At 45.5% G+C, this 13,746-nt stretch overlaps 1 protein-coding gene across 1 annotated transcript in view; it reads right to left on the bottom strand.

Annotated features, from left to right (window-relative positions):
• Positions 1–13,746, bottom strand: part of THBS4 (thrombospondin 4) — a 41,602-nt gene that overhangs the window by 11,526 nt on the left and 16,330 nt on the right. Inside the window, exons 3-11 of the mRNA XM_010949250.2 lie at positions 12,941–13,188; positions 10,655–10,763; positions 10,183–10,265; positions 9,785–9,836; positions 9,364–9,566; positions 7,800–7,937; positions 5,407–5,475; positions 3,420–3,572; positions 289–393 (exon numbers count right to left, since the gene is read on the bottom strand). Of these exons, the coding sequence (XP_010947552.2) occupies positions 289–393; positions 3,420–3,572; positions 5,407–5,475; positions 7,800–7,937; positions 9,364–9,566; positions 9,785–9,836; positions 10,183–10,265; positions 10,655–10,763; positions 12,941–13,188 (1,160 nt within the window). The remainder of the gene's footprint in view (positions 1–288; positions 394–3,419; positions 3,573–5,406; positions 5,476–7,799; positions 7,938–9,363; positions 9,567–9,784; positions 9,837–10,182; positions 10,266–10,654; positions 10,764–12,940; positions 13,189–13,746) is intronic.

Raw genomic sequence — 13,746 nt, 5'->3', positions numbered from 1 at the left:
AACTTGAGACTGACTGTGGCCGCCTGGCGTTATTGTGATGGCTGTTTTGCTACATTTGAGCAAAGCTACAGAGTACGTGTGTGTGTATGTGTGTTTATATGGGTATGTGTGTATGTGTGTCTGTATCTGTGAGTTATGTGTTGTCTGTATCTCTATGTGTGTGTGTTGTGTTTATATGTATGTGTATGTATGTATATCTGTGAGTGTATGTGTGTATACGTATCTGTGAGTCTATGTGTGCCTGTGTGCGTGTGTGCGTGCGTGTCTTCCCCTTCTTGTTCCCCGTACCTTTTTGCAGTTCCTGGCAGAGCATGGCAGTTCTTCGTCAGGGTAACTGTCAATGTCCACGTCCTTTCCGCAGATGAAGCCGTCACCAGCCCAGCCGACTCCACACTGTGAAGGTAAAGCCCATCAGAGGCCCAGGAGCTGGCGCTGGTGGCTGACAAGGGGCCCTGGGCCTGTGTGCGCATGCCCAGAGGGAGGGCCCAGAGCCAGAAAGCTTTGTTGGGTAGGATTTTAAAACTATTAAGTTGTACTCTGAATAGGCCAATGGTTCAAAACTCAAAAGGTACAAAGGAAGATAGAGTGAAAACTTTCCCTGTCCTGGTTGTTGGCTCAGCAGTCCAGGCAGTCAGCTGTCAGAGACATGCTGGGCAGAGACCAGCACACACACATACGTTCTTTTTCTCTCTCTGTCCTTCAGCACCATTGGTAGTACACATATATCCACTGCTAGGCAACTTGATTTAAAAAAATTAACATTGTATCTTGGAGCTCCTTCCACCTCACTGCCTGTAGATCGTGTCATTCCTTTTAAGGCGCACAGATGCATCAAACAGAAGGTGGTGTGCATGCACCTCAGCTAATTCAACCCATCCTCTACTGGTGGGTGTCGAGTCATTAAAACCCTTTTCTCCTGCAGATAGTGCTGCCACAAATAATTCTATACATTTGTCATTCTGCACATGTACTGGTTTCTTAGTGTGAAATTCCTGGTTCAGAGGGTATTTGTAATTTTGAGTTATTGTCAAAATGTTCCCCATGTGATTATCCAGCTGCTTCTCCCAGTGGGAATTAACGCACACGTGGGTGGTGGGTGGGGTGGCCGCTGTGGCACTCTCCTTACCATTCCTGAATCTAATGGTCTTCTAGGTCAGCTTCCACCACAGGGAGAACCTTCCAAGGTGCTTCACCTCTATTCATAGCTTAAGGTTCCTGCAAGTGCACTGCTGGGTCTGCGTGTTCTCTAATTTCTTAGAAAAGTCTACCCAAGCTCCCTGCTACCACCAGCTGCCGACAGCAAGCCTTCGCTGTCGGCAGACTAGGCGTTAAGACAACAGTTATTCTATCCCAGACTCTGTAGCCATTTTCTCCAGTCTTTACGGTGCTGCTGCAAGGTCCTTATTATCTCCTTTTACAAAAGTGTCAGCTCAGCTCAGAGTGCCAAGTCTCTTGGCTCAAGGTCTTAGAGCTGGGACTTGAACTAAAGACTGTCCCAGTTCAGTATTTTTTGCCATTAATATTTGGTTAACGCACACTTAGAGTTCTCCCTCTGATATTCCATATCCTAGCTGGCCTAGGATGAATGACAAACCCAAGAGAAAGGAAATCCTTCCATAAGTGGCATCCTGGGTGGGAGCTCGTACCTGGGAGCTCAGCCCAGGAGCAGGATGGGTGCCTGCAGGAGGGGCAAGCAGAACAGCAGGGGGAACACAGGGAGGGGGCCCTGGAAAATGATAGGGAACCAGCAAGGGGCAGGGGAGGGAAGAGTCTGGGGAACAGGGTCAAGGCCAAGGGAAGAGAAACTTGACACGAGTAAATGTTAGATTTCCTGCCCTCGACGATCAAAATAAAGTGATTTAAGACCAGTGACTTTGTAAGTCTGTTTCCAATCGTCTGCACTCTCCCGCAACCAGAGATTTAGAAGGCAGGATTCCAAAGCGATCCTTCCCATAACTACCCCCATTTCCGCTCAATTGCTTCAGCAGGGCCTTGAGAAGGCCTGGAAAGCGCAGCCATGGGGTACAGTCCTTGACTCATTTGAATGAAGAAAAAATTTCCTTTAGGAACAAATACGTTTTTAATGAGCCATTTTCTGGCAGATTAAATTATTTTAGTACTCACACCAAGTGTATTCATCCTTTACCATCTGTCCTTGTACCTTATTACAAATTCAAAAACATATCAAGAGCCCCATCACCCACCATCCCAGGGGCGCTGTTAATTTGTTCACAGAAAATGAGGATTTAAACGTAGATATACACCTGCCTCTCGAGGGTAATCAACATGTCCAGTCAATAGGAATTAAGAGAATTGGTTGATTTTTTTCTCCCCCTTTGACCCAGATTGTTCCTTCATCAGCACCTCGGTTACAGATTATCCGTATTGTTGGAGAGAGCTGACATCATTACAGTTAATTCTTTAGCTGAGTTTTGATTCTTCTCATTTTCCTATTTCAAAGTGATATGCTCACTGTAGGAAATTTTGCGAACAGAAAGGTAAAGAAGTCTGAATTTGAGGACTAAAGAAGAGGGAGAAAGTCTCCCAGCATCCATCCAGCCGCTCAGGGTGATCACTGTGAACCCGTGAATACCAGACCCCAAAGGGCCTGGCTCCCTGGGGAGGAAGGAGGCGGTGAGGCAGTGAGGCAGTGAAGATGGCTGATTTAGCAGTGTATCTAGAATCCCCGAGGACTCTGGAGCCTGGGATTTGTGGATGGATGGCAAGACCGAGCCTCCTTCCTTACCAAGGGCCCACTACACACCTGCCTGGCAAGAGACCCATGAGAGGCTGCAACTGACCCGCCCTCTTCCCGGCCTCCTCCTCCCCAGGCTGGATCCTGGCTGAGAACCTGGGAACCAAACAGGAAGGAGCGTGGGCACCCACGGAGCTAGTCCTGAACCTGGCGCAGGTGGACGAGCACTGCAAGAAACAGGAGGTTTTTCTGCCAGGATTTATGACAGCAGCCCACCACCCATCACTGTGGCTCACCTCTGGGAGTATTAAGCCAGACTGTGAAACTGGACATCTTCAGGGTGAGGACAGTTAGAAACGGCAGCAGTGTGCTGATACCAACAATGAGCTAGGGCAGCGGCAGGAAGGGAGGGGAGGAGGCTCTTTCCCCTCCGACCGCTCACAGAGGGTGCTTGGGAGCTGGGGCTCCATGGGGGACTCCACCCTGAGGCCCCCAAGGGGATGGTGTCAACCCTCAGCCAAGAGGGAGAGAAAAGGCAGCCGATGGTTAGGGGGCCTTCAGATTGCTCCCTACAAACTCAGTTGACTTCCACTACATCCTTTGTTTATTTTGATGGAAATGTTTTCATTGTTGGGTATTTTTACTCTGATGCAAGCAGAAACTGGAGAGGGTTGGTGTTTCAAACGGAGAGAGAAAATGACAAAGCAAGTAACAAGTGACTCACCACGCAGGTCACATCCCCCTGCCTCTCCTCGATGCACTGTGCGTTCACACTGCAAGGGTTCAGTTCTGGGTTTCTGCAGTTTCTTTCCATTTTGCATCCCCTCATCTGATCCCCGATGTACCCTGGTTTACAAGGCCCACAGCGATAAGATCCCTGCAGGGAGCAAAGCGAGACAGTGAGCCAGGAGCTCAGACCTGTGAGCAAAGGTACTGTGACTGTATGTATTTTTATATGTAGTTGATGAGGCCAGGATGAAGTGAGCCCCCTGCCTGCCTGTGCTTCCCTACGTCTTATGAGATCGTTTGAATACTGGGGAAGACACCACCAGGCTGGAAGCTGCAGCAGTCCACAGAGGCATGCAGGAATAGAACCGAAGGCAGAAGAAGGCTGCTGGGCGAGCCAGCATCACTTTGACTTGCCCGCTGCACTGTGGAGGGCTGAAGGCTCCAATGAAGTCCTGGGAGGTGGCGTGAGAGAATTCACTTTGGGCACAAGGGACAGTGGTTTGATTAAAGAGCAAGTTAGAAAGTTTTGGGTTTTTTTTTAAAGTGACAAAGGTACAGAGAAATGTCAGTGGCCTTGCCCTGAAATTCTGCTGAGGCAGAAACCTGGCAAATGAGCTATCAGCTTCATTGCGATGGCACTTTCAGCACAAGCCTGACTTTTTTTAAAGTTAGTTTTACTGAGAATTTACATATCATGAAAGAAACCCACGTAAAGCATACAATCCAATGATTTCAGTTACTAACTACCCCTTTATCCCCAAGTCCAAAGGATGCCCCCTCAGTGATCTTTCTGGATCTGTCAGCCTCACTGGGCCACCCACTCTGGTCAGTCCTCTCCTTTCCTTTGTTCCTGTGATCTTTTTCCTTTGCCTGCTTCTTCACTTTTGAGGTTGTCTGGAGTTCTACTTTCTAGACAGTTTCACTGTCGACATTTCTCCTCCCTATGGGGGCTTTAGTTATTCCCTTCATATCAGTGTCTTGCAAATCTATTTCTGCAGACTAGCTTTGTCCCGGTAAAAATCTAAAAAGCAGTAAGTCCCGGTGTATTCCTCGGCAGTACAGCGTTGCGGACACAAAAAAGGGATCTGCAGCCAGACTGGACATCTTATGAGATGTGTGGCTTTAGCCTAATTACTGAACTCTCCTGTGCCTCAGTTTCTTCAGCTGTAAAATGGGGATAATAATCGTGCCTATTGACAAGGTTGTTGTGAGGATGAAAATTAAAAACCTTTCCCAGGAACATATAGCAAGTGAGAAGCAGTCCTATAGAGAATCAGAGCATCTTCCACAGACTGTCGACTGGGCTACACCTACCATCTGGGAAACAGTCAACAGGAATGTGCAGAAATAAAACCCATATCTGAATGGTTAAATTTTAGACCTCATCCCACCCAAGTGCTAAGCATTTTAATTTAATACGAATGACTTTGAAAACTTCTATGAAAATGATAAATACCATTTGGGAATTATGTTGTTACCAATAAAATGCATATTGTGGAATACTGAACTATTAATACATACTAAGAAGCTCTTCAATATTTTTTTTCAGGGTTGGAAGTAGTTAGGTTTATTTATTTATTTTTAGTGGAGGTACTGGGGATTGGACCCGGGACCTTGTGCATGCTAACACACTAACATACGCTCTACCACTTGAGCTATATCCTCCCCCAAGAAGCTCTTCAAATTAAAAAATACAAGAATGATAATATTTTATTCACTAAATATTCATCTAAAAGCCCAATACTGCCACTTTGGTGGAAGATAAAGAACAAATTTGGCATTTATAAAATTATTCTTATATTAAAAATTACTTAAGAAATTACTCATGTTAAAAATTGTTTTCAGCACAAACTTTTATCCTCATTTGCTAATCAAATATATTATGTCCATGTGTTCTCTGTGTATTTGGGGGTTATGATTTACAAACATGCACTTCTTTTAGCAACTGGTCTTTGAAAACAAGAGCCATGAAAAATACTTACCAAAGTGTTGATACAGATAGAATTGAGAACACACGCTCCATTTCGACACTCATCAATATCAGTGCAGACCTAGTGCAGAAACATTTAAAAAGACACCCTGTTTAAGTAGAAACGCAAAGAAGTTTTGCTTTGTTTTGCTATCTTGGTGCGAAGTGATGACACGGAATTTCAGGTAGGGTGGGAACCAGAGCATCACTTTCACCATCTCCCTGTGTTTGTACCAGTCTGTACGCAACCTACTTTCAAGTGATAGTTGATGACCTGGTGTTTAAAGTTGTTCAGAAAAGACAACTTACATGATTAATCTTTTCCACAACCTTTTAGTGAGGAAGGTTCTTCTTTATCTTGCTTGGGACTTGACGCACTTCTGTCTGACGGTTCCCATCTTTCTTCAATTCTGAAAAATCCTTAGCTTCCCTCTGCTATTTTTTTTTTTTTTAATGAAGGTCCTGGGGATTGAATGCAGGACCTTGTGCATGCTAAGCACACGCTCTACCACTGAGCTGTACCCTCCCCCCCCCCATTCTTTCCATTCTTTCTTTGTAACTATAACTTTAAAATATTTTATTTTCTCAATCTTTTTTTTTGACTCAACCTCTCGTCCCTATTTTCCATATCTTTATTTCTCTGTACTGCATTCTGGATGATTTCTTAGATCCACCTTCCAATTTATAAATTCTCTGCTAGCTGTCTTGCCCATCTATTAAATTTTTAATGTCAATGGTTATATTTTTCATTGAATAAACTTTACTTGGCTGTTTTTCAAACCTGCCTGTTTTTTTTTCCCCACATTGCCCTATTACTTTATATTGTCATGTTTCCTCATGGTAGCTTCTTCATAGAAGTTGCTTTTTTTTTTTTTTAATGAGCACATCCTTGGTGGCCCCACTTTTGCTGTGGGCATCCCACTGGCCTGAACTGCGGAGTCTCTTTACAAAGTGATTTGGCTTTGACATTAGCTGGGGCCCTGGGGATCTGGGGATTTTACTGCTCCAGGGCTGGTTTTTACATCAATTTTTTGGCTTGTGCATGGAATACACTGTGCATTCTATATGGAAGATAGATTTGGAGCTCCTGACTGTATTTTGTACAAGCTTGGAGCTTTGCTTTGTTGTGGGCAATTTTCTTTTTCATCAAACCATGCCCAAAGCTGGTATCAAGCTTCCTGTTGATTTGGGGGCTAGAAAAGTTTTCTCATCTCCTTGTAATAAGTGGTAGCTCTTTGAGGCTCCTGGCTTTTCTTCAGGGGTGTTAGGTCTTTCTAAAGGTTCAAGACTACACCTGCTATTCCCACTAGTGCTGGAACCCCAGTTCCCCAACTTGGAGGATTTACAACTAGCTCCCACCTCCCATGAGCTGCCGTGGCATCAGCTTCCATCCACAGCTCTGACTCTGAGCTCCCTCTTGGTTTCCAGAACCTGCACATTTCCTTTTACTTCTTTTGATACTGGTGATGCACTAACACTTGTTAAATTTCTGCAAGTTGGCTCCCTTCTACTTGAGTTCTGTCTACCACATCGCTAGAAACCCACTAAAGCACCTTCTATTTCGTTCTGTCTAGTTTCCTTGGTTTAGTCTTGGAGATTTTGTCTTTAGAGAAGGGGAAGAAAAACTTGAGGTCATTACTCTAATGGCTTCTTGCCACTCCCATGTGTCTAGCTTGCTTCCTTTATCTAGTCTAAAAAAGGGTGCCCCCTAGAATCTTGTGATAGGCAGCTAGGAGATAATGAACCCTGCCCTTCTTCAAAGCTAGTAATTTCCCTAAGGTAGTAAAATATATTTATAGACCAACCATTTTTGAGGGCTGAAAACATCAAAAAGAATTTCACAGTCAGGCAGTTAAATAAGGACCAAGATCTAGTAGAACATTTGGAAATAAATGGAGACTGTCACGAAGTGCGTAAGTGCTTTATGGCAATTTACAGCTTATGTAAGAAGAAAGGGGGTTTTCCTCGGGGGATTATTTCTACTCTTGAAATCCTCTCATCTCTGAAACAGCTTCTGATCAGCAACACTGACTCTATAAAAATGACCTAATTTTTCAAAGCTTGTATTTGTTTCGCCTGTTCTCAAGTCGTTCTGTGGGACAAAATGTTCAAATGGCTACCAAGGAAATAAGCCTGAAATCACACCATGTGTTCAGTATCTGCACCCCATTCACTGTTATTCTAAGGATACTGAATTATCCCAACTTACTAGCTTCCTCCCACCAGCCACGATGAACATAAATATTCAGAAATGAGCTAGAAAACTTCCTAATGTGCCCACCTGCACATGACACTCCAGATGGCATTGGTGGCTCAAGGAGCAAAGGGTCATATGGAAAGAGGTAGGAACCAACCAAAGGTTTTCAGTTGAGAATTAAAGATTAAAAGACTCTAACTTCAGCTCACCTGCTTGTTTGTCTTGGCAAAACTGATCCCCACCCCCTGCACCGTGGGTCCTGTGAAGCCCACCGGGCAGGAGTCACATCTGAAGCCGGGAGCCAGGTTCACGCAGCGCACGCCTGGGTAGCAGGGATGGTATTTGCACTAGAGAGAAACAAAAATCTTGTCTTTGGCCACATGGAGAAATACTCTCAAACTTTCATTCATCTCTTTGCACATGCTTGTTTACTCTTTTAACTATCCACTTTTTGGTGGTCGAAGTGATAAAAGGAAATAAAGGCTTCCAATTTCATAGTTCCCTGTGGACTCCCTGACCCTCACTGTCCGGGGGTTGCCTTGTCGTGAGCTTTGCTGTATTACAGAGTAACGCACAGCCAAGTGCAAAGGGTCCGTCATGTCAACCAGTCTACTCCCAGTGTAAATTCCTTGGGAGTAAAAAATCTCTGTAAGAGGACGGTGCTCCTGGACCACTTGTCAGCTGGCTCTTACCTGAGTCCAAGGGCATCATCAAACCAACTACTCAAACAAAAAGACCTTGACAAGACAAAGCCAGGGCAACTGTTTCTTCAGTAGGATGGGCTTGGCCAGGGTCTGTGTCCGCCTTCACACCCTATCAAGTCCACGGCCATTCCAAGGCTCTCAGAGTCCCAGAGATTCATTCTGATTTTTTTTTTCCTTACCACTTCAACTAATGTAAAAAACATGACCACTTCCTGCCCTTTCAAATGGAGGAAAATTCCAGCTCACAGATAAAAACCAGATGCAGTTCTGAGAAACATGTGCAGATGTTTCTCCAATCGAGGGCGTACTGGAGGCCCCTGGGACTGCTCACTACCTGCCGAGCTAATGAGCCACCTCAAGCCTGCAGGTTCAATGCATGTGATGAGCTAAGCTCCTCCAGCCCTCCTCTGGCCTGATGGGAGGAGAAAGGCACATTCTGGGGGCAACCTTGCCACCTACTGTGAACACTGCTTTGGGGCTGGAGCAGTGACTGGCTAACCGTGGTCCTGAAACAGTCTCCTTCCGAGGCTTGGCCAGCCGGCCAAACAGCCTGTATTTGCTGTGTGTGTCTTTCTGGCTCCATCTCTGGGCACCTTTGGTTACCATAGGCCACAGGGCCACCTCAAAAGGTCCTGATGGTTTGAAATTCCTCTCTGCTCCCCTATTTAAGGAAGCCTGGAGAAATCAGTTGCAAGCCCTGAAATACACCCTTACACGGATCTTTCCCCTCCCATTATTTGCAACTGTGTGGCAAAATCACAATGGTAACAGAGCCTGCTTAAGAGAAATAATCGTTAGCGTTGAAGGCTGAAATATCAGCACCGTAGCAACAGGAACCAAAAGAGTGGGAAACGCAGAGAGGCGGTATCATGAACATGGCCACGACCAAGTGTCCTGCCCCCTCCTTCGCACTATGCACCGTATCTCTTAGGCTTCCTGAGGGAGCAGTTCTTATGTAGCCTGGAGGACAGCCCAGATCATCCTTTGGTCACAGACCTGGCTCCTTTTTCCGTAAGCGGTAGGGTGTGCAAGGCACCGAGGGAGCCCACCCCACCTAGCTCAACTGTACCTCATCAACATCAGAACAGGTGACTCCATTCCCTGCGTAGCCCTCGGGGCAGGGCCCACACTGAAAGCCATCTCTGGTGTCAGTACAGCGGACGCCGCGGAAACACGGGTTGGAATCACACCGGCGCACCGGGGGTGTCGGGGATGCCGGGGGTGCGGGGGGCACCAAGGTGTTTGGCGTTGGAGACTGAAAGCTGAGAGGACCTAGAGAAAAACAACCACCCACAGGTTTATTCACCGTCAGAAAAAGAGCTGATACAGAATGAAGTTTAGTTTCCCAATGAACTTCTTTTCCCTTCCCTCCATCTCTGTGCCAAACCTCCAGAAACCACAGCCAACGGAGCCTCACCCACCCAGGCCCTTCATCAGTTGGCATGTGCTGGTCCAACTCAGAATGCTCCAGTTACTAGAAAAGTACTTACCACAAGCCTGGCATTCAGCTATGGTGTTTCGCAAAAATGATGTTTCCTTGACCTTTAGAAATGGGAAGGGGGAAAAAAAAGCTGGAGAAGGAGTATCTGATGTATAATCCAGGGATGGAAGAATCCATGTGTAGCAAGCTATTAAACATTTCTCAAAGGAGTGCTGAAGTAGCCCTCGGTGGCTCCCACTCCGCTTGGAGCCCTGGTGCGTGTATTACATGCCAGTCCCCCCTTTGCAGAGCCCTTCTGGCAGAGCCCCGGGGCAGCGGGCTGCGTGGGGCCACCTGAGGTCTGGCCCCAGGTCCGCCTCCCTGCCTCTGCGGGCCTGCAGTCCACTAGCTCCAACAGAGAGCTTCTCTAAGACTGGGGCTTTCTGGACTGTGTGTCTTGCTTGTTACCTGCTGTCTCAGAAGATCCTTCACTTCTCCCAGTAGCTGGTTTAGTTGTGACATTTGCCCCAAGAACTGCCGATTAAAGTCTCCTGTAGGAATAGCAGAAGGTAAGGAGCGTTCAGCCAGTCACAACCACTTCTATGGCGACTCAAAAACAAATGATTTCCCAGAGAATCAGCATGACAAAAACCTCGGGTATAGGAATTTACCTTGAGGTCATTCATCTAATTCAACCCCCAAAATAATGATGATCATGCCCCTGACGAGTTAGTCCAAATTCCTATGAGTTACAAAAATAAAAGTGCAGGGAAAATATTTCTTGCCCTCGACTTTGGCACAAGAGCCTGGTTTCTGTAGGTAAGTCCTGTGGGACTGCTCTGCTAACAGCCCCCCTTGCAATGAGGGGACCCAGCTCATCCAGGGGCCTGGGGGTTTGTCTGTGTTGACGGAGGGGTGCAAACAGCCCAAGAGCCCACACCTGTGCCTGTGGTGGCCAGTGGCTCACTCTGCTGCAGGAAGCAGTCCTGCAGGCTGGCCACCTGGAACAGCGAGCCTCTCACCACCAGCTTCAGCTCTTCCAGGGAGTCCTGGAAGAAATGAGATTCATACCACACATTGCTGATGCCATTCAAAAGCCAATGAGCGTGCAGACTCACACAATCTTCATAACCAAGGAGGCCTGTATACTTGGACTCTGACGTCTTACATAATTTTGTGGGTTTGCATTTTTCCCGAAGACTGCCAGCCCTATCCTTTTGACTGAAGCAAATACAGAAGTAGCCAGGAGCCTAGAAAAATGCTGGCATCGAACGAGGCCTGAGAGTTCAAGGTGACTAAGAGAAAAGGCTGTTTTCCTTCATGGTAAATAAGTTATTTTGTGGCCGGGGCCTCTTAAGAATTGTCTGTTTATGGAGTTCTGACTGTAATGAATAAGATATTGATCTCAATTTTAAACACTTATTGTTTTTAGGGCGTCTTGGCTCCAGGTTTTCAGAAAGTCCCTGGTTTCCTTGGATTATGAGAATGCATAAACAGTGGACTCTAGGATATAAATTTCATGTATTTTCACATTACTGATTGATATCAATCGTTCATTGTTAGCCAGGAGGTCAATTTCCTCACCTTTATTTTGTAGTTTTTACTTGTACCCATTATTTTATACATATATGATGGAAAAAGTTTATGTTAACTGTTGACATAAAGTTATCATCCTTAGTTTAGAAATGAGCATGCTAAGGAATTTCAGAGGAACTTTTTTTCTGATTTTCAATTTCGCTAAATTAAGATGCACGCAGCCCCTGCTACATCACAGAGACCGTGTTGGAAGCAGACCGTAAACTCTTTGGAGGCTGGGCCATAACGGTTTTGCCCACTGTGGTGACCCTAATGCCTAGAATGGCCTGTTAATTGACTGACTGACTGACTGAGAAGGTGAATAGAAGACAGGGCACTGTGGTCTTGTTGATAGTCAAAGAAGGTAGAAATTTTGAAGAAAATTGCAAAAAGTTCCATCCATTTCCGATAATCTTGTCACGGCTGACTCCTGGCTCTGACTTACTGGATGGTGGATACTAATTTCTGAAATGGCCAGTGACACGATTTCTGTCATTCTGATTACTCGGGCTACTTTGGGGATTCAGAAATGAAGTTCAGCATCTCTCTCCATCATTTTTTCTCTATATGTAAGTCCACACTAAATACATATACATCTCTTTCTCCCTCTCTCCAAACTTGGATTTTACCTATCTTGAAATTTCTGCTTGAAAATGCTCCCTATTTTTCAGGCACAAAGTCTAGTATCAGATTCATAGTTTTTATATTAGTATCTAAAACTTCTCAGCATTCCTGGTTGTCATGGAAATTACCATTTACACTCTGCTTCTTTGTACAAAGGGGTCAGAACAACTTGGTAAAAGCACATATAATTTAGTTAAAACACATACAATAATGAAACAGAAATGGAAAATGCTGACTGAGATACAGAAGACAACAGTATGAGGCAGAAAAGATGAATATAGTGACTGATTTTGGCACTCACTTCCACATCAGATGAAATTCAGGAACTATAACCAGTTAGAGTAATGATTAATAGAGAAGAAAGAATGCTATTTATTTCTTAGAAACAAAGTATTTCCTATCACAAAATTCTAAAAGAAGTATGTGTGGCAATTTCTACAGTAGGGGCAATGATGTAATGAAAAAAATACCATCAACATGGCATAAACAGAAAACAGAGGTGATGAGACTTTTAAGGCCTCATGGAACTCAGCTGGCCGTAAGGTCCTTTTTGTCAGCAGGGATGTTCTAGAGGGACCTGTGAAAAATATGGTTCCTGGTGCTGGCCAATTTCCAGTCATTCTTTTTCACTTTCATTAAAAAATAATAAATAGCAACATTAGAGAAAGATTAAAAATAGATCATCCTATTGCCCTAAGATAGTTGAAAAATCTTTGCTATTCCTTTCCAGCTTTACCATTATATCCCCAAACGATCCACTTATCATCTAAAGCAGCAGTGCTCGATTTTGACTTCACGTTAGAATCAGTATTTTGAAGAACACTAATGCCTAGGCATCATCCCTGTAGATTCTGGTTTAATCCGTCTTGAGGGTGGGCCCTCTACTATCAGTTTTTCAAGTCCCATAGTGATTGATTCTAATATGCAGCCAGAATTAGACCCACTCTCGACCTCAGCCCATCCTCTGCCTTCCCTGGGCCTCAGCAAGCCAGCTTTCCACTGCGGAGGATGGCTTGTGGGTTCCTACCTGTGCCCTCCTCTGGAAAGTCCTCAGTTCAACAGACCCCGGACTCTGGGAGAGGCCAGAAAAGGCCCTGGGGAGATTCTGAATGGCGTCCACCTGCGAGCAGTCCACGTAGAGCTCTACAGAGCCAGCCCCTCGGTGCAGGTTGGTCAGTCTCAGGAGGACCCTGTGCCGCCTGCCGTCAGCCAGCTGCAGGTTGTTGAAAACCACCAAATGGATCTTCCCATCATTCTTCAGGTAACGGAGGATGGCTGGAACCAAGCACATAGACCAGTGAATGATGGGCTAAGGGAAACGGGGGTGATGCTGTGCTGAACAGCCTCCAGGTGACAATGACAAGGCTGGGTCAGTGGGAAAGAAAATGCAAGCAAGTCTGGATCAGAAACGTCTTGTGTGCCAGGCATTGCTCTGGGCACTGCCAACCCACTCGGTCACTGAGGATGTTTTGTCCTCATGAAAAGACAGACAATAAGTACTAAATGTGAAAATAAAATGATATAATTCCAGACAGTGATAAGTACAATGACCGAGCAGAACCCGTCAAAAGTCAACTAACATCCAAGCAAGCTCCCGATGACACAAATTCATTAGTTCACCGAACATCTACCGAGCACTCCTACCGAGCGCTGCCCTCACTCACTGCAACGACAGGTGAGGAACGTGAAGCTCAGGGAAGCGAAGGAACTTGCTCAAGGATGTAGCAAGTGACAAGACTAGACTGAAACAGTGCGGTTTATTCTACAATTAAAAGCATGGTAGGCACGCCGAGGCCTTTGTAAGCATATGGTGAGTCGAGTGTCATCTGTCAT

This window comes from Camelus bactrianus, chromosome 3 (genome assembly GCF_048773025.1).
Source record: "Camelus bactrianus isolate YW-2024 breed Bactrian camel chromosome 3, ASM4877302v1, whole genome shotgun sequence".
Taxonomy (NCBI): domain Eukaryota; kingdom Metazoa; phylum Chordata; class Mammalia; order Artiodactyla; family Camelidae; genus Camelus; species Camelus bactrianus.
The sequence above is the reverse complement of the archived record's forward strand: the minus strand, read 5'-3'. Positions and strand labels throughout refer to the sequence as shown.